General features: G+C 39.2%; 1 protein-coding gene across 4 annotated transcripts; it reads left to right on the top strand.

Annotated features, from left to right (window-relative positions):
* Window positions 1–1,409: 1,409 nt before the first annotated feature.
* TRA2A (transformer 2 alpha homolog) lies at window positions 1,410–27,261 on the top strand. Of its 4 annotated transcripts, none has more exons than XM_040593445.1 (8): window positions 1,410–1,656; window positions 11,136–11,269; window positions 12,941–13,040; window positions 16,039–16,227; window positions 24,548–24,663; window positions 25,227–25,334; window positions 26,033–26,100; window positions 26,275–27,261. In XM_040593445.1, the coding sequence occupies exons 1-8, from the start codon at window positions 1,621–1,623 to the stop codon at window positions 26,283–26,285; spliced, it is 762 nt and encodes a 253-aa protein (XP_040449379.1). In that variant the 5' UTR covers window positions 1,410–1,620; the 3' UTR covers window positions 26,286–27,261. The 4 variants fall into 4 exon arrangements, with proteins under 4 accessions (XP_040449379.1, XP_040449378.1, XP_040449380.1 ...); XM_040593444.1 differs by having other exon boundaries at window positions 1,411–1,656; window positions 12,869–13,040; XM_040593446.1 differs by having other exon boundaries at window positions 1,412–1,656; window positions 10,545–11,269; window positions 12,869–13,040.
* The last annotated feature ends 376 nt before the right edge of the window (window positions 27,262–27,637 follow it).

The following is a 27,637-nucleotide window of genomic DNA, read 5'->3' on the forward strand; positions in this document are numbered from 1 at the left end:
CTGGCAAAAGGCTGGGAAAGGGGGGAGAGCACTGCTTCTGGAAAGGGCGGGTGCTGGACACTCGTCTTTGCCTGCTCTCCTGTTTTTTTGGGTGCAGACAGAGCAAGTCTGGCTGTTTTGTCATCTTTGGACAATTTCTGACCCAAGGACCTACCTATCTGACCTCGGTGCTGAGCCTCTGCTGCCTGCAAGGTATGAGCTGCTGCAGTTCTTGGTGTGTGCCGGAGGAAGAAGTGCCAAAAACGCACAGGGGGAACAGAGAAGCCCTATAATGTGACTGAGCAGAAAAGATAAGCCTTTTGATAAAATCCTGGTTAAAAGGAAATTCTCAAGATTGTAAGCAAAAGGTTAGCCCTTGGTTTCCTAGAGGAATTCAAGACTGAATCATGTGGCTTCATTTTCAAATTTGTACAATAAAAGCAACCTTCCAGCCCCACATGTTAAGTAACCATTTGCCCTAGCAAGTGATATGGAGAAATAGTGTGAAATGGGGACAATGGACATCGATTGTGATTGTATATGTCTGCCCAGGAATGTGGGTATGGTGACTGGTCATGGGTGCGGTGTCTGGTCACATAGGCACACAGCTCTGAGGAGACAACTACAGTTTTGAGGAGACGCCTGCCCTTCTTCCTCTAACAAAGGGGAGACGCCTGCCCCTCTTCCTCTAACAAAGGGGCTATTTAAAAAAGAATGAGAAAAGGATGAGAGACATTCCAATGCTATCTAGAGGGAGGGAGTGCTAAGTCTCCTTGCTGGAGAAGATGGGATGGTCACAAGGACATGAATCACCTACAAACCTGCAAGACCACCACATTCCAGGCAAAGGACTGATAAGCTAATTAACATACGAAGCGGGTTTAGGTAACGAATATGTATAGGCGTTAATTGAATATTCATTTGTTTCATTGTATAAATGTGGGATGGTTCGTCACTTCGGGCATGCACGCTTGTGGAGGAGCGATCCCCCCCCGTGCATCTGCGCGCAACGAACATACCTACTTTATAACTTTCGAGTTATAGAGTCTAATTCCGTACGTCACAAGAGTAACAGAGGCCTACACGGACCGACTTCACAAATGGGTGCCTGCGGCGGGGAAGCGGAGCCCCGGAGAACGCGCCGGGAGCGGGCGAGCGGGGGGCGGCGGCCAGGGGTGAGGAGCGGGGCTGAGTCTCAGGGCGTGTGGCAGCGGCCGCCCGGCGGAGAGGCTGCCCGGGGGCGGTGACAGCCCCGCACACCTGGCGCCGGGCCGCGCTCCCCACCGGCTCGTTCCCGCGGGCGGGCCGCCCTCCCCGGGGGTGGCGGCAGCGCACGCGCAGCAGGTCCCCGCGAAGCTTGTCGCAGCCGCGCTCGCTGTCCCGCCGGCGGCGCCTCCTTTGTGACAGGCGGGCCGAGCCGGGCCCCGCCCCCCGCGCGGTGTCGGGCGCAGACGGAGCGGAGGCGCCATTTTGCGCTGCTGCGGGAAACAGTTTGCGAGGCTCTGGCGGGAGGGAGGCGGCAGCGATATCTGTAGCGGTAATAATAACAGCAACAATCATAGCAGTAGCGGTTGTGGGTACAGTTGCTGCTCGGGACTAGCGTCCCCGTTCGCCCAGCCCCGTGGCCAGGACTTTGCCGACATGAGCGACGTGGAGGAGAACAACTTCGAGGGGAGGGTGAGTGGCCGTCCCTAGCCGGGCCGTGCTGAGCGGGGGTGACCTGACCCGGGGAAGGGGAGTGGGGGCGCTCCGCTTCCTCTGGCCCGGTAGGGGTGGGGGCAACGCAGCTTGTCTCTAAAATGGCTTCTTCAGGCGCCCGAATCTTGACTGGGCCGTGGGCCGCTCGCGTCTTTCTTCTCTCCCTGTCCCTCCTTTTGTTCCCCCCTCCTCCCGTTCCCCCCCCCCCCCCCATCTTTTTGCCGACCCGATGCTGAGCTCCGCTGCCTTAAACCTCACACGCTTCCTTCTCCCATCACGTAGCCCCGTCCCCATCCCCCTCCGTCGAGGTGCGGGCCCTGAGCCTTGGTGCTGCGGGTTGGCCTCCACCCTGCTAGCGCAGGATTTTTCTTAAGAAACGGGGCTTAGAGCGCTGCTGTAGCCCGGTGTTTCCCCCCCGCTTCTCTCTTTATTTTCTTTCCTTCCCGTGAGCCCGAGGCGCCCTGTTGTCCCGGCCCTCTGTTGTGTGCCGGGGCCACGCTTCGGCGTCGTTGCCCTTCCCCGTCCGCACGCTGCCTGCCGGCAGTGCCGGTCTCCCGGTCGCGGCTGGGGGAGCGCGGTCCCGCGCAGCGTGGCCGAGGCCTCCGCCCGCGTAAACGAGGAGGGACTGGGCCCGCTAGTGAGGGTGCGCTGCCTCTCCTGGCCGCGGGCCCGCAGACGGGATCGTCTTCGGGGCCAGGCTTCCTGAAGCCGTCGGGGAGGTACGGTCTTCGTTGTTAAACCGTTGAAACTCCTTGATCACGCAGCTGAAGACTTTGAACAAGCTGCTGTGGCTCTGTAATCTTGTTAGGCCTGTTTCTTCTCTCTTCCCTCTGATTGCTGCCGTTTTTCATGTGCAAGTATGACTGGTCCCTTCCGTTTTCAGTATTGGGGTTTTTTTCTTAGTGATCATCAGGGCAAGCAGGAATTAGAAGCTGCTTGAAACAGGAGTTAAAATGCGTGCTTTGTCCTTACTGCATCGCTATTTCCTTTCTTTAGTTTTGCAGAGATGATGTTGTTGTTGTTCATTCTTTAAGAGATTCTTTAAAGGAACACCTGAGCATCCTTTTGGTGACTTTCTCTGATGAACCAGTGGCAGTAGCTTTGCAGTTCTATAGGGTTACTGCCTGGGGAAACAAGCGATGACATTTTGGACGAGCAGTGTCACATTCCAGTAATTATTTTTACAGGAGTACTGTTAAGCTTCTGTAGTGCTGGTTAAAAAAAAAAAACAACCAACCAAAAAAAAATAAAACCAAAACCAAAAAACCCAAGGCTGAGAGTGCTGTACTTGTCTGGGCAGTGACTGGCTGCTGCTTCTTCCTCCAGATAGGTAAACAAAATCTGTTCTTGTGTTGATTGCTTGGACAAAGATGGCTATATAGCTAACCTCTTTTCAGTTAAATAAACTAATCTCTGAAGGGAAATCCAACTTAAGTCTGAGAAAGTTGAGCAACAAGTATGCTTTGTTAATTTCTTAAAGTTTTTACTTTAGTCTCCCATTTTACAGTAAGACTTGGATTTTTAAATTAGTTTCTTGTCTGTATTCCCACTGTGATTTATTATTAGGAAATATGTTAGGTTCATCCACAGAACATTTATGTTAGGTTCCTTAATGGGTCTGTTAATGTTACAAAGTTGATATAGCTGTGGGGTTTCAGTATTTCTGCATGCTTTCTGCTGCCAAATGTAGAAGTAAAATAATGTTTTGAGAGTATGTGAAAAGTCCTATGTAGCAGTTTCTGTGACTGCTACTCTGCTACTACTTAGTTGGCTTGTTTTTTTGTTGTTTTGTTGTTTTTTTTTCTTTGTGATGGAAAATTACCTGTTGGAGAGAGCCTGCTGACTGTGTTGAGTCTTCGTTTGGAAAAAGTTCTGTTCTTTTCTCTCCCTAACACTGGAATTTCTCAATCAGTCTGGCATATGGCAGTGTCTTGTCTGCTGGTATTTTTTTTTGTAACTGAACGTAACTGCAGGTAGCGGGTTCATTTATAGTTTTGGGGTTCTGTGCTACTAATGAAGAACCACTTGTAAGCAGTTCTTTTCTTCTTCAGTTATACTTCTTTGTTGTTGATGCTACTAAAATACTTGAAATAAATCATATTTCAGACTGTAACATTTTATGTTTCATTTTCAGTGGAAATGCTTACAGGCATAAAATTAAGCATGTGCATCTTTGGTGTTTCAGTGTTTAGTCTGCTATTGCCAATTGAGTAGAACTCTATTATGTACCGAATGCTGGTGCTTCAGTTTGCTACATTTGGGCACGTGGAACTGGGAGAGTATGGCGTGAGTTTTCAATGGGAGAAAGAACTGCAGAAACTGGAAAAAAGTTTGTAAAGAACCTGCTTTCCTGGAAATTTGCTGCAAATAGGAATTCGGAATACCCTTTCAGTGTTGTGTCTGCCCCTGCCCCTCTTAAGTTTAAATACTAAATAATGTGACGTACTTTTAAAAAACCAAATGCCAAAGGAGTAAGGGAGTTCAAGTATAGTTCAAGTCCTTTTATAGTCTATCCATGTAGATGCATTTTGGCCCAAAAGCACTTCACTTAAAATTCTTGCAAGTAGTGAAGAAGTCAGATGCACTGAGATGAAGGTGGTTACTTATGAGATGTATGGAGTTTGTCTTGGAGAGATTAATTAGAAAGTGTTTGGCTGCTTACTTTGTGAAGAAAATATGTTCATATATAAATAATGATAACTCAGTTAATTTTTTTAATTTTCCCACAATATGATCAGAAGTTTTACTTTTTTAAAAAAAACAGCTTCCTTTTAGCAGCATTGAGACACTGTCCATGTATATGCTTTGCTTCTAATTTATGATTTTAAAGTCATAATGTTAATTAATCTGAACAGGAAATTTAGAATAATCATGGAAATAACTTTCCAATGAGATAATGCAAATAATGTAATGTAAAGACTTGCATTTTGAAAGTGTTGGGTAGAATCATTGTTGACATTGTAGAGGTTTGGGGGTTTTTATTCTTGAGGTTGCTTATTTCTTTATTGACTTTTTAAAGCAAATGTTAATCAAGTATGCTCAGACTAATTAACATCTGCTCTGTTTCTGTGTCATTTTACTTCAACTTAAGCAAGGTCTGTATTATGAACGTGGCTGTTTGAACAGAAGAAATCCCCCCCACCCCAAGCAAGCATGATGATTTAATGGAAAGAAATTGACAGAAGAATTAGAAATATAGTGGATGTGCTAGAGCTAAGTTTGTGGATGTAAAGAAGAAAAAAGGTTTTAAGTCACGCTTCTTATCCAGTGACTTGACTTTTGGAAAAGTCATAGGATTTTATTACCATTTAATGTTCTTTGTGAGCACATTAGACAGATGAGGCTTATTTTATCCTTTATTGCTGTCAGATGACAGGCAGCTCTTACTTCCTTCCATATTTGCTGTTAATTTTAATAAGATGTTGTTCATTTGGTGCACATTCTGTGATGCAACTTCATTAAAACGTTTCCCAGAGCGTTGAACAAGCTGGAGTCCGAACAAACCTGCACTTCAGAAGCTCCAGTTGAAACTTCGATAATTACCTTTTTTTTTAGCTTCTCATATTTGATTTTTGTAATCTTAAAAGTTTAGTAGATTATTAATGTGCTGTTTGTCTAAATAGATAATAATTTTTATCAGAACAGAGACAAAACTCCATTTTGGAACTCCACATTGGTTGTCTTCCTTCATTCTAATGAGATGCCTCTTCCTGCTCTATGCAGAATCTCACGGTGATCTCAGTCTAATAAAGCACTTGAAGAAATACATGATTTTGCATGTGAGCCATCTTGTTGAAGGAAGTATGCGTAGTTCATATGTATGCAAGTGCCTTTTGGGTTAGCTTCACTGTGAATGTGTTTTGTATTTGCTTCATGAAGCTTGTATGCAAAATACTTAATTTCACATGTGTTCTGATGTTAGTTACTAAATCTGATCAATTTTGAGATCAAGGGGTGGGGTGGGTGGGTAGGGGGGTAAATAATGGGTGAGAAGTGTATTTAGCCTATTGTATTCGATCTCTCCTGTAGTGGCAACCTGCCACCTGTGTGGAAAGGCAGGCGTGTTGTTTTCCATATCTTTTGAAATACAGGCTGTGATGGTCTGCTTATGCTCAGGAGTTCTGCATTGTCTTGGAGAGTGCTGTGATCGCCCTGTGGTTTTCCAAGACCAGTGTGGGAAAGGAGACTATATTTTTTTTATCAAGCTTAATAAATTCTAGATTTTTCTGGACCATGTCAGCTGGGAAGACTGCTTTTTTTGAAAATAAATTCAGTTTCCTATCTTCCATATGTGATAAAGGAGTTACTACAGAACCCTTCCTGAAGAGGGATGTTTTCAAGCCTCAGTGAGAAAATGAACTTGTAATTTTGGAAAGTTTATTGCTGAAGCTTCCTCTTCCTCTTTTTTTTTTTTTTTTTTCTTTTAATCAGAGGAGTATCACTGAGAAATGTGTAGTTTGCTGATGTTGGTAACTTAAAATATACATGACTTCAAAACAGTAAAACTTGGGAATTGCTTTCTGTATAGAAGCTTATTACACATACTATTGAAATATTTATAGAACAACAGCTAATTAAGGGTTCAGTTTTATTTGTAGTATAGAGTGACAGAATATAGTATGAAGCACAGATTACTTCTCTTGTGAGTTTTGGGGAAGGTTGGTAGATTCCTGTCAAAACAGTGGTTAAAACGTAATCTTGTCCTTTCTTGTAGATTAAATATCACTACATTGACAGTCTATCCGGTGAATGTAGGCTGTTGCCAAGTATCTGTTTCTTTCTTGACTGTTTACATTTTTCTATCCCTTTCCAAAGTTGGACTTTTTTTATTTCTTTAGTTTGGGCAGGAGTTTTGAACTTTGAACTGTCATTTTGCTGGCTTAATGGTATTGCTAGACTACTTGTCCTGTCATTTTTTGACCACATAATGTATTTCTTCTTAACAAGGCCAAATGAATTTCAACTGAAATTTGTGTGATTTAATGATATTTTTTTCTTCCTGTTTTCTTCCCGTTTCACTTTCCATGCTTTGCTATAGAAAGCTTAATTTAAGCTTATTCAGTTTTTTGGGTTTTTTTATTTAGCATTTCACTTCAAATTTTGATAGCCTTTCTGTCATTCTCTGAAATGGTATGACAAGTTCAGGATGGAAGTGATGTAAAAGAAAGAACAATTTTGTCTTCTCTCCCCCTGCGCCGCCCCCCCCCCCCTCCTTTATCATACCTTTTCAAGATAGGTGGAAAACTGGAAAAGTAATTTTTACAGATTTTTGCAATCCTGTTTTGCATAGAAGTGTTTAGAGTGCTTTTAAAATAGTGATAAAATTGGAAAATAGCATTTCTAGAAGGATGCAAGGAAGATAAATGCTAGATATAAGTTGCATCAATTACATGGTTTAAACAGTTGTACCAGTATGGACAAAACACATTGACATGACTGACATCATGCTCAGCTGGATCATCTAAAGTTGTTAGTTGTTCAACGACTGTGTTTATGTGATCATGAGTTAATGGGGGGGCAGGGAGGGTGGGAGGCGGGCATGTATCCTTTCCATACCACTTATTTCATGTTCTTTTTGGGAAGACAGAAGGTGGAAAGGTTGAAAGTTACTGTTCCTGCTCTCTTTAAATGCTTCTAGCAGTGCATCTTCTTACCCAGAGAATTAGTAACTGAACCTGCAGTTTTTAGGTTTGGTATTTACCTACGATAATTTCTTTGGCTCCAAGTTCCATTTCTTGGTGAATCATTAATCCCATTTCCTGGTACGTACTTGAGGAAGCCACCACGTCTTATTCTGAGGAAGCACACTGTTAATGATTGAGATTTTTTTAAAAACTACTATTTTAGGCGGGATTTTGGTGGGTTTGTATGGGGTTTTTTGTTGTCGGGGGGTGGGTGGGTGGATGTTTTTTTGTTGGTTTTTTTTTTCCCATGCAGAAAGTGCTATTGGCAGAGGTAGCGTTTGTTTTGAAAGGGAAGTCTGATCTGAAGAGTGTTAGGAAGTTAGCTGGCTGTCTCTTCCTACAGCCTGTAGTGACAGCAAATCTAGATGGTTTGACATGGTCACAGTGAGTATCTGCCTGATAGTTTGTAAGGGTGAAAGCAGTGACTGGACAGTTGCATAATAAAGCCGGAGGCGTTAAAATATGTACTGTTTTGTAAGATAATTGTGGGATGAGAAGCTGAGTTTAAGAAACAGTCTTATCTGTGGCCTTTAGATGACTGAGGATCTTTAGAACAGAAAGATAAGAAAATGCTGAGTATCCAGAGAGAAATTTTAGTCTTTTCTCTTTTAAGCAGTATTTAAATTAATTTCTGTGATAGTGATGTAGGTAAGATTGGAACATATAGGTTGCTTAAACGCTAGTACAGAATTGAGAGATTTCAATGCTTTGGGTAATAGAGGTGTTTATTTTCTCTTGTTAAAGATGACATATTTAGAAAGAATGTGTAACTAATTGTCTCATTGCAGAATGGATATAGATTGTTTATGCAGAACAATTGAGTCGGTCTGTGATATAGGCTAAGATATAGTTTGCTAATTATTTCCTTATAGTAGGAAGTAGAGGAGAAAAATTCTTTTAAAGTGACTCCTTGAAGTTCTTAATCCCTGCCTCTAGTCTTGCTGGTCTAAATCTTGTTAGGTACTTTTTCAGCATCGTCCTTAAACTCTTGCAGTCTGTTGTGATTCCCTTAGTATCTCCTTTTGAAGCACTGTAGGAGATATAACTAGGTGATGTATGTTGCATCAGAAGATGAGATGTAATTGCCTGCCAATGAGAGACACAGTATGCAACTGCTAACAGGTAATCTCTCTTTAGCTGCAGTTTACATCTACAGTTTGTTTGAGGTAGTTTGAAATGTGTAAAAACTTACGCTGTCACCTTTGTCACTCCAGTTTTAAAGTTGTATGTTTGAGTGCAGCCCCTATAGGAGGCTGCAGGGCTTGACCTATATGAAATGATGTAACATTTGCTTTTGGCAGCTTAATACATATTTGTTGCCATAACTGATACTATTAGGAACTCTGTGGGCAGTGTCATAAGATGCTTCAATTGAATAGTTAAGGACACTGACGTGTACAGTGTATGGGGATGATTGGGTCTTTGGTATTTTTTGTACCTCCCAGCTCTTCTAGATTGTGCAGTGTCTAGATTGGGAGGATGGGTGTTGCTTGTTTTGTTCAAGTTTCTTAAGTTCTTGTTGTTCAAGAATTGATCTCTAAAATGTAAAAAGCATGGACGATGCAGTATCCTCATGAAGGAGTGACTGAGGAAGGTGAATTATTTGTCTTTTTATTGAGGGATGCTGTCTAAATCTGAATGATGTCACATTGATCAGCAATATAGAAGAACATTCACTTTTGCTAGGGAGCAAAGTAGAAATAATTCCCAGATAAAATTCCAATTGTTGCAGGAGTTGAAGGAGTAAAGGGAGGAATTAAGGAGGCTATCAAACAACGAAGAGTACAAAAATAGAGGCAAGGTGATGTGGTTCTAAAGGGAAATTTACTTTTTATAGTGAACCAGTGGATTTCAAATGTAAAAATAAAACCACCAAGTAAAATTTGGTAATATTTAAGTGCACATACATCCTTTTATTTCAGTGAAAGTCATGTAGCTAGATCAGCAGATAGGCAACTTATTAAGGGTAACCTGTAATGCAGACCTGATTATATGGTCCACATGTCACAGCCAAGCTTCAAATTTGGCCCTCATTGATAAATTTGGCAGGCCTATCAAACATTCTCCATGTGTGTCTTGCCCTTTTTATTGAGGTAAAGAGGAAAGGTAGTGTAGCTGTAATACTTGTTAGTAAGGAGTCTCTCAGGTTCCATTTCTGGTGGATTTATTGTCTTGAAATGTGAGACCTGCATCCTTTGAAAAGAACTTTAGCCCAAAATACTGAAGAATGTAACTGAAAAAGAAAATGCAAATCTGGATGTAGGCAGAGTAAGAAATAAATTGAGAAAAATATCATGAGGACAGGTAGGGGAAGAAATTATGCAAATAAACATGAAATGTGATGCTTATGGGAGGGGAACTGACTATGTGATTTCTTCATTAAGAATTTTGCACATTTTTTGTGAAGTTACAGATGTATATACCATACTATTCTGTAGGGGGTTTTATAGCTGAGCTCCCTAGAAATGCTGTACACTACAAACTGTGGGGAAATCCTACCCTGCTTTTTGTTTGCTTGTTTTCCTAGTTTTTTTCCTGTGTGCATTACCACACAAGAAAAAAAAACCCTTCTGTCTTTACTTCTATTGGATTGTTTTGAACTCTGTAGTATTACACATCTTGTTTTATATGGATTAAGTTATATGCAGGAAAACAGGATTAAGAATGAGGAAGAAAAAGTAGGAAGAAAAATAAATTGTTGCATATATCTATGTGCATGTATTATCAGAGTAAGTATGTGCATAGATAGGTTTTGACTGGAAATCTTTAGCTGTTCTGTTGAAGTGACAGTGTCTTAGTAATAATGTGTAGGAGTAGAATTTGGGATATTTGATACTGAGAAGAACATAGTTATTATTTTAGGGGCAAATCACAGTTATTGATATCAATACTTTAATATATTTGTGCTAATTAGTTTTTAGTGTATCTGTGCCTCTTAAAATCTGAAAGGGGAGGAGGGTAGCTTTGAAAATACAGTAAAACACTGAGAACTCAGTAAGCTCATTGTTAGAACATAGACACTTATACAGTTATAAAAATATTTTTTTAAAAAAAGTTGTTTTATAAAATAGTTTCTTGCACTTTACCTGCTGGCTTTTCAATTTGGTAGATAACATCTGAACTCCAGCAGAGTTTTATAATCCCCACGTGCTTAAATATACTAAATGTTCTTTTTCCATTAAGGTTAATGTTCGTGAAGAAATTGAAGAGTTTTTTCCAAGAATGTGGAAGATAAATCAAGATAAAAGAAGGCTAATGAAAAGTATTAAAGATCAGAAAATTAAAATTGAATGGGGGAAAAAATTGAACAGAAGATTGGTCAGATAGAAGCACTTGAATATTTTTTTAAGGCTATAATGAATTGTTTGAATTGGGGAAGAATACACGAAGTATGAAAAATGAAAAACTCAATGAAGAATGAAGAAAAGTAGAAAGCAAGAGTGAAGTAGAATTAAAAGAATCTGGAAGAATGAATGGGTCCTAGGTTAAGTAAATGTATGGTTTATGTTCCAGTGTCTGTATGATCAAGTTGTAGATGAATTTGCATGATTACTTAGTTAATAGAGTATTGGTGATCTGGTTCAAGCAGGGACCTATTTGAGGAAAGCATACAATATTAACAGTGGGTTAGAAGAATGAAATTTGTTTTGGAGGGTATTACCTAACCATTTGTTTTTCAGGAGCAATCAATATTATAGAATTACTGTATTTTAAATGTTAGGAGTTAGGCATTTATACAACCAATACCATTTTTAATACTGTCTTTTTTGTTAGGAGTCTCGCTCCCAGTCTAAATCTCCAGCTGGGAGTCCTGCTCGTGTAAAATCGGAGAGCAGGTCAGGATCTCGCAGTCCATCGAGGGCTTCCAAACATTCTGAATCGCACTCTAGGTCAAGATCAAAGTCAAGGTATGTCCAGACAGTTGTTCATGTTAATTCAGCGTTGCTACTTATGCCTGTTCTGGTACATTGGCAAGATTTCTTTTCCCCTTGTTCTAAAAAATCATAAACCTTCTGGTATTAACAGGGCCATGTTAATTTGCACGTTAGTGATTATACAGTTGGGCATAGTTGGGGAAAGATTCCATGAGTAATAAAGCATGGGTATGAATAGAGAAGGCAATATAAATAGATGAAGTAATGTAGAAATCACAACTAAAATTTGTAGATATATCTCTTCCAGGAGAGAAGAGATTGCATCTCAGTTCTGTAAAAGTTCCTGCCTTCTTCCCCAAAAATCTCAGGAGGGGACATGACTCTTGTGTGGAACTCATCTTTAGGGGAGAAAAAAGAAAAAGTCAAGTGAGAACTGCAGCAAAGGTAGTCTGGGTTAGATAAAAGAAGTAAGCTCTATAACTGTTGGAAATTTTGGAAGGCGCTACTTGGGGAAGTAGTTGACATTCCCTCATTGGAGGCTTTAAAAGCAAAATCTGAAAACTGGCTTAAATTGAGCATGGATAGCTTCTTGATTTAGGGTAGCTCTAAGATTGAAATCCATTTTTTGATGCTGTATGTGTCCTTTTCTAGCCCAAGCGTGTGTATGCAGAGGCAAATTTTGTAGTTCTCAGTTCTGAGAAAGCTTGCTCAGAACAGAGGAAGAATGCCTTTTGTGTCTTTTGTCTAAATAGGTTGTAAATATTACCTGGCTTATAATACCCATCTTCTCTCTTCCCTTGTACTGGTGAAAATGGGGAGAGCTACTGAATCCATTCATGAATGGAGAGAGAAACCAGAAAACAGCATTTGTAGCTTTGGAGCGGAAAGAGGAATTACATAGTGTTATGTTCCTCCTCCCTGGTTCTTGGGAGAGATCAGTTATCCATCTTCCCTATCTATACACTTTATACCAGGGCAGCTGATGAAGAGTTACAGTACTCTGAATTCCCAAAGTTCAGCCAAATGTTATAGCTTCTCTTCTTGCAGTGTAGCCAGAAAATTAACTACTAACTGTTGTTAGGATATAATGCCCATATGAAATCATGCAACTTTGTGATGATGCTGGTTAAAAACTGAGTTTATCATTGGCTAGATGTCTGCAAAGAAATGCTTGAGGAGTTAAGCAGGGGTATTTTTCGTCTTGAATAATTTTCAAACCTAGGTGAACTTCATTTGTAGATGCTGCAGCACTGTAGTGCTATGCTAGATCTTTCAATTTTTCAACCAAGACAGTTTTTTAGTGTTGCATATCTGGTTTCTCTATTATTCTGCCAGTGTTAGTTACATGTGCAGCCAAGCTGATAGAAGTTTAAACTTCGAACTTCCCAAAACCTGTTGTGAATATTATTCTCTTTGTATGCCAGAAGTACTGTCACAGTTAAAAACGCTACTGAGTAGGTTAAGAGATCCACACAGTCTTTAGATGTGCAAAGTGGAAGAGACTTAACTATTTTAATTTTAGAGAGCCTCAAATAAAATAATAAAAAAAGATTTTTCTCTAGGAAGTGTAAGGCTTACAATTCAATATATCATGTGTATTTGACCTAACTAAAAGCTTTCTCTTTGTTGAAGATCCAGGTCCAGAAGGCATTCGCACAGACGTTACACTCGTTCCAGATCCCATTCCCATTCTCATTCCCATAGGAGACGTTCTCGAAGCAGATCGTACACGCCAGAATACCGTCGTCGAAGGAGCCGTAGTCATTCTCCAATGTCCAACAGGAGAAGGCACACTGGCAGCAGAGTATGTCATGTTCATCAAGGCTGAGTATCAACAAAACAATTCCTTACATCAGTGTAGTCTAGGTTACCTGCAGGCTGAATTTGACCTTCTGTCTTGTCACTGCATATGGAAGTTTGGGGCAGGGGTGGGAGCAGCAATCTCTGTCCTTAGAGCTGGGCATTTATTTCTTGGGCCTGGCAGGGCAGTTGTAGAAATTCTTTGGAAACCATACCATTACAAGTCAGTACGTGCAGGTAGGGTGACACCTGCTTCTGTCTATCTGCTCTAAGAAGCTGAACCCTTCTGATCTTTTTGTTACAGTTCCAAATATATATACCCTTCACAAAAACGTCATCTTCCTTGTGCATGCTTGCAACCTGACAGTATTGGTAAGATTGACTATAGGAGCCAAAGAAGAAAATTCTCAAGTGTTTATTTGCTCATACAGCCCATTATGTTGAAGGTTGTTTGTGATTGTGTGAGTTTATACCTTAGAGTAATTAATTTGGTTTAACTAGAAGTGAACCCATGTGTTATTAGCTAACGTGTAAATCTTAATAGACTAGAAAACTTGCGTTATGATAAGGATCAGTAAGCCTCTCGAAATGTAGATGAGAAGTATCTCTGTATGGACAGGAGGAAGTATAGGTACACCAACCAAGATCGAAGATACTAATCTTATGTTATTTTTGAGAGATTTCTGCCAATGGCCGCCTTTATAATGTTTCAGTGCCTTAGCTTCTGGTTCCATGTCACTTCAGGCTGATCTAAATGAGTGCGGTTATACACAGGTCTGCCTCTTACTCGGTGAGGGCTGTGGTACTTTTCCAGTCCTTCTAGTTTTAGTCTGGTTTAGTTTCTCTGAATCTTTTACTAATCCTGTCAAAAAGGATATAGTTTTTTAGCAGGCTTACCTTGGTGAAGCATCTCACCAGGACCAGATAATACCAGTGTGAGGGAGAAGACAAGACTGTGTAGAAAAGGGCAGGACTACAGCAGTGCTAACGTACAGTGGCTTAAGCTGTTGTGAAGCAACGTTCGTAGTTACACTTCCTGTGGGTTGTTGCTAGTGTGTAATCATGGTGTAGTAAATATGAATCTAATGTCTTGAAAAATTGGCAGGAATAACTGAACTTAAGAAGGGTTAGCAGATTTCCTGGTGAAAGATGAATAAATCTGCTTTACTGCTTTAGGAAACACTAGAATATTTTGCTCTGTGAAGAAGTCTTTTTGCCTTGGAAATGACTCTGTGAAACATGAAACTTGTTTTCACAGTGAATTTCACGTTAATTCTAAGGAGTAGTTCTAGTAGCATCAAGATGAAACTCAAATCAACCAGATGTGAATCCCCTAAATAGCAAGGTCCTGAAGACACCATGAAAATTTCTAGCAATTTTGCCACTTCTGATCTTAGAGAGAGAGCTTGCATACTGTGTTGATGGGAGGCAGTGCAAGATCCTAATGTAAAAGATGTCTTGTAGTCCTCCACAGTCAGTTTAGTTCTTCCAGTTGTGATGTAACCGTCACTTGTTGCTTAGGGTACACAGACTGATTCTCTTGCCTCAGAAAAGGTAATAGGGTTTAAGTGTAAGGGGGATGTAAAAAAAAAAAGACAATACTGGTATGTACTGTATGTAGGGACTTGTCCAAACAATGATTTAAATGACAGATATTTCATTAGACTCACAAGAGTTTCAGTAATAAGAGGAGTATAGCTGTTAATGCCGCTGAATTATCAGATAGATGGAAATATGGAGTAAAAAAGAAACCTAAAGCTGTATAATTAAAGCTTTCAAATGACAAACTACCAGGTTTTGTTGTGCTCTTCAGCTGTAATAAGGAGCTGAATAAGAATGTAGAAGATTCATGTCTTAAAAGAAAAGTTTGAACTTTGACAAATGGAAAGAAAGAAACTTCAAATATGAGTAGTTTGGGCATCTTATTTTCACAATGGATTCCTGCACAAAAGCACTGAACCAAAACCCACAATCTAAACCTGTTCATTCTTCAAGTCAGGCTGAAAGGCACGGTCTGAGACATAAATTACTGTACATCAGTGGCTTTGAAAATCTGAAACTGAAATATAAATTTCAACTCTGTCAACTTCCAGTTGTTATTGTAGCAGAAACGTTAAATCCCTATGCCTGTTGCTGGTGTTTTTAAATTGCTGCATCTAGTGTAACAGGTGCCAGAAGCTTAACTGAAAAAAATGTTAACTTTGATCAAAATAATTCTTACAGTGGAGTTGGTGTTAGATTAACTCTCTGGCATGCAGAGAAACTTTGAACCTCATAGAGAAATTGTACAATTTCATATTTGACTTCCTGTAGTTGAAGTGAAATGTATTAAGTAGATCTGTATCGCATAGATAATCAAGAGTCTTGCTGTAGAAAAGTGCCTGTGCTTTTGGATTACAGTTTCACAGAACTGGCCTTCAACAGTTGTTACTGTCTAGATGAAAGAAGCAGGTGATTTTTTCATCCAGTTTACCAGTGAAAAGAGATAAACTTTCAAATGTAAATATTAACTTTCAGTATAGTTGGATAGTAAGTGTTGAGGGGGGAAGAAGTTTTGGTAGAAGCTAAATTACAGTTCAGCTCTCTGTGCTTAGGAGCTCAAATGCATTTAGTGTGTGCAGCTGGAGGCAGCATGCAAGTTTTCAGTACCGGTGGTGACAGTGCAAAAAGGCTGAAAGAGTGGGAGTTCAGGCTGCCTGACCTTATTTCTCTTATTTTATAGCTTTTCTCTTATTCTATAGCTTTTCAGAATACTTAATTTTTATCAACTGAGTTTTTTACCAACATGAGAAGTTTCTCTTTTTTCAAAAATAAAATTAATGGAAGTAGTGACTTTTTGAAAATATCTTAAAATCAGAGTAACTGTTGAAGTGTTAAGCTTTATAATAAGGTTTCATTTTCTTCAGATTAAAAACCTCTGGGAATTGAGAAATTTTGATGTAAGAATGTATAACTTGGTTTTTTTTATAAACTTAATTGGAGTTGAACATTTGTCTTACCAGGCTAATCCAGATCCTAATACATGTCTTGGAGTGTTTGGTCTCAGTTTGTATACTACTGAGAGAGACTTGCGTGAAGTCTTCTCCCGTTACGGACCTTTGACTGGTGTCAATGTGGTTTATGATCAGCGGACTGGACGATCAAGAGGATTTGCTTTCGTGTATTTTGAGAGAATTGATGATTCTAAAGAGGTAAAGTTGTGCTTTACTGCTTTAACAGGTGTGTCTCCTGTGCATGGTCTTCATTAATATCTGGGGGTGGCAGGGATAGAGGGGACATTTTTCACTTGTGTATTCACTAGTAGGTTCTGATGGTGAGATTAATTTAAAGTTTTGTTGAAACAACATGGCACTTCTAAACAGATGAAGCATTTTAGTTCAATGTTCAATGCTTAGGCAAATTTTGAACATGAGCTGTCTGTATTGAATCTCTAATGAGCATTTGCTTTGATTTTAGTCTGTTACTTCAAAATGAAAGTAAATCTTTAGAGAGGTGCAGAAGCCTCCTAATATTTTTGAATAGTTAATTTTCAAAATATTTTGAAGTAGTTTTCTGTATCTAGATTCTCTTTACTTTCCATTTTCTTCTCTGCAAGTATGTCATCATGCACTTGAAAAATAGTGGGTTTGTCTTGATTTGTGCCTTGGTCAGTGATGTTGCTAATTATGTGGATAGCTGTTCATAGCTGTGCTGAGTTGTTGTTAGTACAATTGATCTGTACAGAAGGAATCAAAGAATATGAACAGCAGCCTGTGTTATGGTTCACCACAGTAAGCAGTACTTTTTTTTACATGTGTAGGGTTAATGTGAGCTTTACAATGTTCGCTGAAATTTGAAGGTGAAATTGCTATTAAAAGTAAAGGCAAATCCATTTTTCAAAAATTTTTTTTCTTTAAGCTTTCACTGTGAGATTAGCTCTTGGGCAAACTGAGTCACAGAATTCAACCATCTTGTTATGGATTAACAACCTTGGGCAGATGTTTTAGATTTGCTGTTTGATTTTTGCTTACATTTGATAAGTGTATTCATAATGCTTGGATATGACTCTTCTCACTTAGCACTGGAGGGAGGGAGGGTGACAGCTGTGGAATCTACTATCAGTAGCTGAAAAATGAGAACTCTGATGCTAGTTGGATGACTTTTTTTAATGAAAAAATGTTTTGTGGATGACTTGGTTGAACTAGACTCAGTTCTGATCTTTGATTTCTGGTACGATCCAACAGAGAATCAGCTTATGGGAAGAGTAGGATTTGTAGATGTATGTATGTGTGGGTGTTGTAGGTAATAGGGGTAAGTAAGAGGACATAAAACTTCCTTTAGTGTCCCTTCTGTATTTTTCCACTATCACTTGGACAGGTTGAGAGAGGAGTTGGTGGGGTGGATAGCTGTATATCCATGTTTAGTGGCCTACTATCTTCTAACTTTTAACCCTGTATTTTTTTGCACTCTTGAGTGCAGTGGCATTTTGAAAATGTGACTCTCTTGTAGAACATTCAACATCCAAAATACTTGCACAGTTATTTGTTACATTCATATGCCAGTTTTGTCTATTTTACAACTTCATGTCTATAGAAGTAGAGTTTTTCCTAGTTGCCATGGGCAATGGTCATGCATGACACCATGCATTTCTTAAAATGTTCTGTGTAAATAGCATGAATTAATTGGTTTGGTATAAAGCTGTTTTGGCAGATACTACAAAACCAGAATGCAGAGAAAAAGATGGGGTATTACTTGTGGTCAGAAATACAGAAATTAAGATGAGCACCTTAAACAGGAGCTGAAATAATTGGGAACGTAATTAAACGCATTTTTTTATTCCCCAGTGGACTAGTGCATGAAGAGGGGGAAAGGATGCAAACCCTCCCAGCGCTTGGAATTTACATAACTGAAATACTTTGGCAGAAAGGACAGGAGAAGAACTTTTTTATTTGACTTATTTTATGGGCCTTCAGGACAGATTTAAAGATGGCACTAAGTGGCAGCTAGTGTACAAAAAGGGGATAGAGCTATAGCTGTGAAACTCTGTGACAGGCCCTGTAGGAAAACAGTGAAGGACGTGGAGTAATTCTCTGAATGGAAGATAAAATCTGAGTTCAGTATGCATAAAAGCAATGACACTTGAATTACTTTTGTTCTGAGTAAATCCCTTTCCTCTTAAAAAAACAAACCAAAAACCTAAAAAACCCCAACCAAACACCCAACACCCTAAGCATCTGAATAAAGAGAAGATAAAACTGTAGATGAGATGCTGAACTGCCTTCCAGCCCTTTTAAAGCAGTCGTAGGTGGATTAAATATGTGCAGAATTCCAAAGAAAAATGAGGATTTCTAGTGATCTTCACTGTTGATCTTCGAAGAGAGGCAACACAGGGAAGTCTTTCAGCTGATGTGCTCTCAAGCACTAGTAATATTAAGACTTGACTCCAAATGAATTGTTAGTAGTTTAAACTCATAACTTGGCCTAAGATAGATCAGTGTGCTATTGTGTGGATTCTGTTGCGGCTGAAATCCCTCCAAGATCTTTGTAGTAGCTGGTTACCTTTCTTACAAATTGGATCAATTATTGAGCTGGTTAAAATGTTGCTGATTCTGAAACAAAGTGATGCAATGTTTCTAGTTCCATGGGGTGGTGAAGACATTTTGAATTGTCAACTAGCTTGATGTTGCAGAAATCAGTAAGACAACGTAAACTAGTGTTTCTTAAAGGTGGTGCTTCGCAGTGTTCTAAAAATGTCACAGGGGCAGTAGTAAAAGCTTTTCACCAGACTTTCAGAACTTTGTGTTGCTTACATCACCATTACAGCCTTGTCGTTAGCTGTTCACGATCATCCTGGCTATAAAGAGGAGCAGAGCTTCAGTGTTTGCTTACTAGTAGAGCAGCTGTCAGAGCATCACAGTACCTTCAGTCATTCCACCTTAAGAGGACTGGGAAAGAAATGCTGGGTGAATGTATACATTCTAAAGGAGATTTCATGTGGAACCTCTTCTACTCTGAAATTCTGCGGAGATTGAGATGAAACTTCATAGTCTGACAGAAGGTTCCTTCCCCATTAATGGTCTTATTGCAGTGGTCTAGCATTTGCAAGGTAGCACTTCACTAGATTGTTACATTCTGACCCATATTGAAGATGCTTCTGAACATGGTCTTTTAGTTCAAAGGGTGATGATAGCAGGCAGCAGATGTTGAGGACTGATGGATGGCTGTCCAGAAGACCTGAGGTTTTGCTGTGCTGATGTTTTTTGGTGTGCTTGCTCAAAGCCTATTTGAAAAGCTTATGTTTGTATCTACCTTTTTCTAGAAGAAAAGGTATTCTTTCTTACAGGTATAGTGGTTTTAATTTTATTATTTTTTTTCACAAAGTTAGTGTTTTTAAAAAAAACCCAACAAAACACTAAGTAATACTTGGTATTACTTTTTTGCCTTGTGTGTTGCAGTATCTTATGTTGACTACCCTCTGCTAAGTCTTTAGAACCACACATGCAACACTGTGCAAAGGGCAAGATCTGTAAACATCTGTGGAGGACCCATTTCTCAAGATTGGAGTTCTTTTTTATGTAGTTCTCAGTATTGGCAACACTGGCACTGATCCAGTGTTGTAATACTGCAGTTTTGTGATATTTTTGCTGAATTACAGGATATTCACCTGCCTATCACAATAGGATTTTCTTCCTGTGTTTAGAGGAATGTAAAATTTTATGTACTAGAATATGAAAAAAAACCAAACAGTTGGGGTGTGTGGAATCTCAGGGTTAATAATAAATTGAGAGGTTTATGAGTGAGAAGTGTTGGCTGTTCAAGGGTGATGATTCCTCCTACAGTTACCAGGGATTTCATGTGCCACTATTCGGCTTTTCAGTAACTCAGAATACTAATATTAGTTGTTTAAACCAAGGCTACTGTAATGTACTATGTGTCTATAGTAGTGAGAACTCATCTGAGAAGCATTGGCTACAGCAGCTGTTGGCAATATGGAAATTTTCTGTTTTCTAATGCTAGTTGTATACTCTTTGCAGTTTTGACCACCTTTCAGAACAGTTTTCTGAAGTAGTGTTTATTAGCAGTAAAGACAAACTTTATATAGACAAATTGAATTATTAATTCAATTGGCAAAGACCAGAATAATAACAGGATTTGTCATTCTGTTTTGTAAGACGCTTAATCTGTGGTGCAAGCAGACCAGCTTAGGAATGTCATTATTGACCAAAACTTCTCCCATAGCTTGTTGAATAAATGCTTTAAGTATTGTTTGTGGTATCAAAAGGGGACCCTTGATATACCATAACAGAATGCAAGAAGGTCTCAAGTGTTTGCAATTACAAGTTGCAGACTCTGAAGACTCTGAAATACCATGAAATTGCTAATACTTGCAGAAACATATCCAGTTACCCATTCTGGTTTTCTAAAATCCTGTATTTCTTGACTCTTACTAAACTCTTTGAAGTATGCTTTAAACATAATATAATGAATAGATGTTTAAGATCATAAAATTAGATATTTAAAAATTATCACTGACTATTCTAATAGTAATTCAAAAAACAAAGCCTCAAACTAGACAATATAAATCCACTTTTGTTCAGACAGCAGTAAGTGTAAAAAGCTGTGTTTCTTATTTTCTTTCTTCATCCCATCAGATTATTTTTTTTCCAGATGTCCTCATTAAATCCAGACCTGAACTTTAGTTAATACAGGGAGGAGAAAAGCTAACCTATTATGACTGTTTATACCATGCTGTACCTGTGATACAGTAGAGGTGCTCTTTTATTGGTGGTGTTAAATACAATATGGGAAGGACTTCAGGTAAAAAAAAAAAAAAAAAAGCAAGAACCCCCCCCAAAAACCCACAGCGAACAAAAAAAGACAGTATCTTACACAGTTATTTTTAAATCATGAAAATACCCTTTCAGAATGAGTCCCAGCATATATTGTGTTTAACTATTCAAGTATTCAGTCTGTACATCACTAACTTTGTAGTGATGTCACATTATTGAAGTAATTCAAAGCAGTTAGATGCAGTTGAAGTGAAAGCTTGATCTTTTGCTCAACACCAGTGGTGTCTTGAACTCCATAGTAGAAAGGTAAAGCGGCTGTGATACCAGCTTTGCCCAGTCAAGTTCTCTCTCTCCCTTCTCCCCACTTCCTCCCCACACCCTTCTCCAATGACCTGTTTCCTTGTCCAGGCTGCTGTGTGTGGCATTATCCAGACTGAAAGATTATTTTTTTTCAGTGAATTCTTGATTGCTTAACAAATATCAGTCACCTGTGCAGGTGTGTGCATATAACTAAAAGTTCAGTGTTTCAAAACTTCCTTTACCTAAATGCCAATACATGTATAAACCACCACATACTGTAATAAATATCAAATTAAATTGGAATCTGTTAAATGTAATGCTTCCTTTCTGTTTTTGGCACTGGAGGCCATGATCCTGTAGTTTGGGAGCTGCTCATTTTGTCAAACTAACACCTTACAGATAATAATTTGAAGGAGGTTTTGTTATTATGAATGGGCTGCTGTAGGTTAAAACCTGTAATCTAAGATTGAAATATTACCTGTGCTATTCCTGATCTTCATTTTCTATTTTCTGACTGAAAACATACAGATGTATATTCTGGACTACAAAGTCTATTTTCCGTAGCATTTGCAACCAAAAGTAATAGTACATGTTTATAGGGAATCCCGTTTACTTGCCTGCTTACTGTTAGCTTGCAAAATCCGTGCAAGTCTTTTGACAACATTCAGGTATCTGGAAGAAGATCCACGCTGAAATAAAAATGGACTGTTGATAGTTAAAGGCTCCTAAAAGGGTAATGTCTGTCTTAAACCCCAATATAATTTGATTTTTCTCTTTAAAATGTTTCATTTGATGGTCTGGAAAATACACTTTCTTAAACGGTGTTTGAGAATGTCTTTATATGGTTAGAGTGAACGTGCAATTTTTCTTTTACATTAAATGTTCTTAACATTCGTGCATACCCAAAATCAGCAAGAAAAGTGAATTTAAATGTTTTTAACATTAGTCTAATGAAATTGTAAAATCCAAAACCGGTTCATAACAAAACACAGACGTGTCAGTAATTAGAAGCACCAGTAGTTTTTTACAGCCTTTGTACAAAGTAAATACTTTTGTATCACTTGTCTGAAACAGGTTTTCAAATAATGCTTTGGATCCTATTGCAGCAGTCCTTAGGTAATAATGTCAACTTAGGTACTGTGTTTCTAAGACTTGAGGTGTGGTCATTAGAAATGATGCAAAGATTTTGAAAACCTCTTTGGAAGGACCTCCCAGTTGCTACTGTCCAAATGTGAGTGATACAAACTATCAATTGCTGTTGGATTCATAATGGCTTATTGTAGATAGCAACTTCTCTGTATTTAGGGAATGCAGTCAAAACTCTAAAAGGCTTTCTTATGTCTGTATATCTAATAAAGATTGTGATTATTTAATTTTTTTTTACTTGGCATTTATTGTTGGCAGCTAAGCTAAGAAAATTAAAGTTTTAATTAAAATTAAAGTAGGTCGTTAAACCTTGTGGCCAGGGTGTCAGAGTTTCTTGCAGACTGACAACTGTGAACTAATCTTTATCCACTGAAATGTATCATGTTTGTTGGTACTTCCAAGACAGACAATCAAGTCTCAAAATTAACTCTTCATCTGTCTTGCTAGTATGTTGCTCTTCACTGTACTACCCCAGTGTCAAAGAACTCTTCCTCTTAGAGCTGTTTGTTCTTTTCACTAAATAAAACACGTGCCAGGTGTCCTAGTTTTGAGGTGGCTTCTTGTCAGCTGAGTTTATTACTCTGCAAGTTGTTGATTGGACGTAAAAATGCCAAGAAGCAGAAAATTCCTTACTTTTCAAGATAACGTGCATATTGCTGCATTTCCAGAAAGGTGGTTTTCATCATGAAGCTGATTTTTCAGCCAGCTATTTGCAGCCTTCATTTTTAGGTTTGTGCACACATACATTCTTAGGATGTGTGTACAGATTTATTTTAATCTAGATCATCCTTGTGGAAGAGGACTTTAAAAAAAAAAAAAATGTCCCTAGGCTAGGAAACTGAGGCAAGGAAACTAAAGCTAACAATCGTGGTTTATCCACAAAATGTACTTTAGTGGATTTTTAAAGATCTGAAACGCTGTTTGACTCTGCCTTGCAGTAAGGTAAATAGTTCTGGTTTTGTCTGGGGACAGAACTCACTAGGTGGCGATGTGGCATAGCTATAAACAGCACGGTTAAAACACAGACCAAGTGTAGTTAAATAGGTTAGCGATCATTTATTCGCTTCCACTTCGGGCACATCGCAGTTAAATCATGCAGATGTCAGGTTTTTGTTTCCTCGTCTATAACATGTATATTCAATAAGTTTCTTGTTAAAGATATGCAAAAAGTTATATTTCTGAGTAGTATCATTTCATTATTAGGAGAGAAAAAAAAATGCTCTGGTTGAGGTACCTTCATGTTTTGAGGTTGTGTATTGTTCCTCACAGTTAAATAATAGCAAAGTGGTTGTGTTCTTTTAACTCAAGATTCTAACAGTGTCTCTTCTCCACAGGTGAAAAACAAAAATAAGCTCTATTGGGCTAAGTGCTGTCCTTAGTGTCACAAATTAAGTGATGTGTACTAGTATTTGAGAGATCCTCCAACAGCAGATGAAAGGATTAAAGAAAAAAATAGCTTTCTGAATTGTAATGGTTTTTAAGTCTAGCGTTAACTGTTTGTGAAAATCCTATGGGTTTGTGGTTTTTTGGATTTGGGGGGATTTTAAAAGTTACTTTTGCGTTAATACAGTTCTCAAAAGTACGCTCTGCTCCTTTGAAAAGCCGTTTTGGTGATGCCGGGTGTGCGAAAGGCCGTTCTGTTGATCCTCAAAGCGCAGAGCAGCGTGCGGGGCGGGGGGCTGCGGGGCGGGGGCAGGGCGCCTGCCTGCCCGGTGCAGCTTCCCCGAGCCGCGATTGCGAGCCGAGCGGGGAGGCAGGTTGTCATGAGGGAGCCATGGAGGCTGGGCCCGCCATTTTGCTGAGCTCTGCTGGAGCAGGCCCTTGTGAGGGAGATGGCAGGAGGCTGGGGGAGCGTGAAATGGCAGCCGGCGAGCAGCAGCCCCGCCATGTGCCCCCTCCAGGAAGCCACTTCGGCACAGCGTCCCAGTCCGCCCAGCCCCTCGGGGTCAGGGGACGGCAGGGAAGATGCCGTTTTCAGAAAAAGCTGGTTAGGCTTTCGCTTCACCTTTCTGGTGGGTGGAAGGCAAAGTCTAGGGAAAGTGGCTGTTGGTGGTTAGCACCCGGCTCTCTGAAGAAGGGCTGTGTGTCACGGCGCTCCGGCACCCCGGTGCGGTCCTGTAGCACCGTCGGCAAACGGGCCAGGGGACAGGGATGAGCCATTCGCCACAGCGGGGCACTAGTAACCAGCCTAACTAAAACAAACCCAGGGCTTGCGTTTCTGACGGAAAATGTGTTTTGTGCGTAGCGTTCCAGTAGGATGCAGGTCTCACGTCCCTCTTCCCTGTCTGTCCCGCAGGCAATGGAGCATGCGAACGGTATGGAGCTGGATGGCAGGAGAATTCGGGTGGATTACTCCATCACCAAGAGAGCACATACACCCACCCCAGGCATTTACATGGGCAGGCCGACACAGTAAGGAGTTCCCTTCCTTCCTGTAATGGGACTAAAATGGTTTTAAACCAAATGCCTGGAGTCTGGTTGAAGAAACAGAGCCAAAGATAATTTTTTTTGCATTTTTAAGAGTTATGCCAATTGTATTTTATCACAAAGTTATTAATATAAAGAACGTGCTATTATGGTTCACATATACTACTAAATCCTACTGTAGTTTATTGTGTTTATTGTGTTGTAGTTTATTTATAAATAAATAAACAACTGAAGGAGTTCTTTTTAAAAATACTTATCCAGCATGGTCTCTTAATGCACCCTTAGCTTACCAAAATACTAAGGTACCTATTTGCCTTTGATTTCGATGGGAATTAGGCTCAAATCCCTGACAGGTTTTTTGGTTTGTTGTTTTTTGTTTGTTTTTTTTTTAAGGCGTTTTTCTTTAATTGTTTCATTGTTAGATTGTTTCATGGCATAGTCTTAAGTGGCTAATTTACAATAACATGTTAAAAAAGCTTTTAAATAATTTAAATCAAGATGAAGAGTAGCTCTCTAAAGTAATTTTTTTTTGCTTTTTTCCCTAATAGCAGTGGAGGAGGTGGTGGCGGTGGAGCAGGTCGTCGCCGTGACTCATATTATGATCGGGGATATGACAGAGGATATGACAGATACGAAGAATATGACTACAGATACAGGTACCTAATTTTTATTTTATTTCTGTAGGAACAGTGGAGTTGTTGGAAAAACTGAAGAGCTAAGTGGCAAAAACTGTTACTCGGTTTGTAGCAAGATTCTGTATACATGCTTGCTATGTGTTAGGTTTTGTGGGGTTAAAAGAGTCGTAATCTTCAGTGTTAATGTAACTTGGTTATACAGTAAACAGTTGGGCAAGGGGTTAATTTTGCTACCTGAAGGAGGTGGAGCATGTACCCTACAAATGTGGTGGACAGACAGAAGTGAACTTGTTTTTCTATGCTGTATATAGAACCAGAGACAGCTGATACACAGTGCTGTTTAAAAAGGAGTTATTTGTAGATGGGATTTTTAATGCTTGACATTTTGTAACCATCTCACTGTTTTTAAAGTTACCTAGTTTCAGAGAATGTTGTTCCACAAGAATTGTAGGCATCTAGAAAAGCACTTCATGTGTTTGCAGGGCTAGTGAGAGTTTATTAAATTCTTTGGGAATATCTTACAGTTTTAAACACAGCAAATAGAGAAATATAAAAGCGTTTTTTAAATAACTGTAAGCCATAGCCAAATAAAGCTGAAATCATTCATGCAGGCCAAGTCTTTCAGTGCTAAGGAAATGGTTCTGTTCTGTAGAAGCGATGTGAATAAGGCTGCTTTCATAATTGATGTTGTTGAGTTTCTTCTTTCATTTTCTTTAAAGGAGACGATCACCATCGCCTTATTATAGTCGATACCGATCACGATCAAGATCCCGTTCCTATAGTCCAAGTAAGTAAATACAAGGGCATAAATACAATACGGGTGGCTTAAACCTTCTTGTTACTAGAATTAATTGATCAATGGAAATTCTGAATGGGAAAGCACAAAATCTGGGCACATTAAAGCTGAGGTGATGTGTGTACAGGTAGTTTACAGTAATTGTGTTGTCTTATTTTTTTCCAGGGCGCTACTGAAGATCAGAAGAGTTAAAAGTTGAAGATATGATTTTTAAATACAAAGTTCAGATCTTAGTTTCCCTACTGCTTTCCCTCCCATCCTCCCTTGTCCTCCATCCAGCTCTTTTACGAATCTTTGGTTCATTTAGAATATACATATCTTCAGTTGAAGTATTCCTGTTTTCCATCCCTCCTTATTGTAATACTCTTAAATATTGTAATTGTTGTAGTTTTTGTGTAGTAAAACATCTTAAGCAAAATGAAATAGAGAACCCAAAGTGCTGATACATTTTGGAAGTCATTCCTATTTTGTTTTTAAAACAATTGGACTCCTGACTAATCAGAAGAGAGCAATGATATTTTTAAAGCTTGCATGTCATATGTAGTATACACACTCAGATACTTCAGTATAAACCTGCATTTCCACGTAACTCGTTAACCTTTCTGTTAAAAAGTTTACCTATTACTTTGATAAACAAGTAATGACTTTGAGCCTTTTCTGTAATGACAAATTTACTTAGATAGTCATGAACCAGAATTTTTTTTTATTATTATTATTATTGTCAGGTAGTTGCTTTGAGTGTAGACTATTTGAGCTAGAGCAAAATTTGGTATTTGACTGACTGGGAAAATAGATCCTTGTACACTCAAAATTAATGCTGTGTTTTATAGATAAAGTTTCTGGATTGCTGCACAGTGGATAACATTTGAAGTTAAAACTAAAAATCCTGGGGGTTTTGTTTTACTTGTTGAATATTTCCCCTTAATCGGTGCAGGAGAGAAAATATTTATTGAACGTAGCAATTAGTTATATAATTTGCTGTTCACTTTAAAAAAAAAACAAACAACAAATCCCACCAATTTTTTGGTATTGCAATAATGATTAAGCAAATTTTGTTTCCAGTCCTTTTTTGGAGTTTTGAAAGTATGGATGGAAAAACCTACAACTACATGTAAACCTTTTTTCCCCCTTAATAAAAGTTAATTCCACTGATAAGTGGTTTCTTGTCTTTTGTTCTGCAGTTGGTGTCACCTTGGAGTATAGGTTAAACAAGACTTAATATTGCTGTATGGATAATAAAGTCAGCATTTATGTGTCTTCTCAGGAGCCTTATCTTCCCCGAGAATCAGCACGCAGTTCTGTGGGGTGGCTGAGCAGGGTGGGTAGCCCGGTTTTCTCTTGTGCCGCCTTTGGCACTTGCTGGAGTCACGGTGAGATGGTTAAAAGGAGAGAAACACTACTGACTTTGTTGAGATTTCTGGCACGTTCTGCACTCTGAAATAGCTCGCCATGTGGCTGGTTGAATGTTGATGTTGGCACAGCAAAAAGAACAGGACTACAAAGCCCACACAGCAAAAATCATTTCATC

Source organism: Falco naumanni, chromosome 4 (genome assembly GCF_017639655.2).
Source record: "Falco naumanni isolate bFalNau1 chromosome 4, bFalNau1.pat, whole genome shotgun sequence".
Taxonomy (NCBI): Eukaryota; Metazoa; Chordata; class Aves; order Falconiformes; family Falconidae; genus Falco; species Falco naumanni.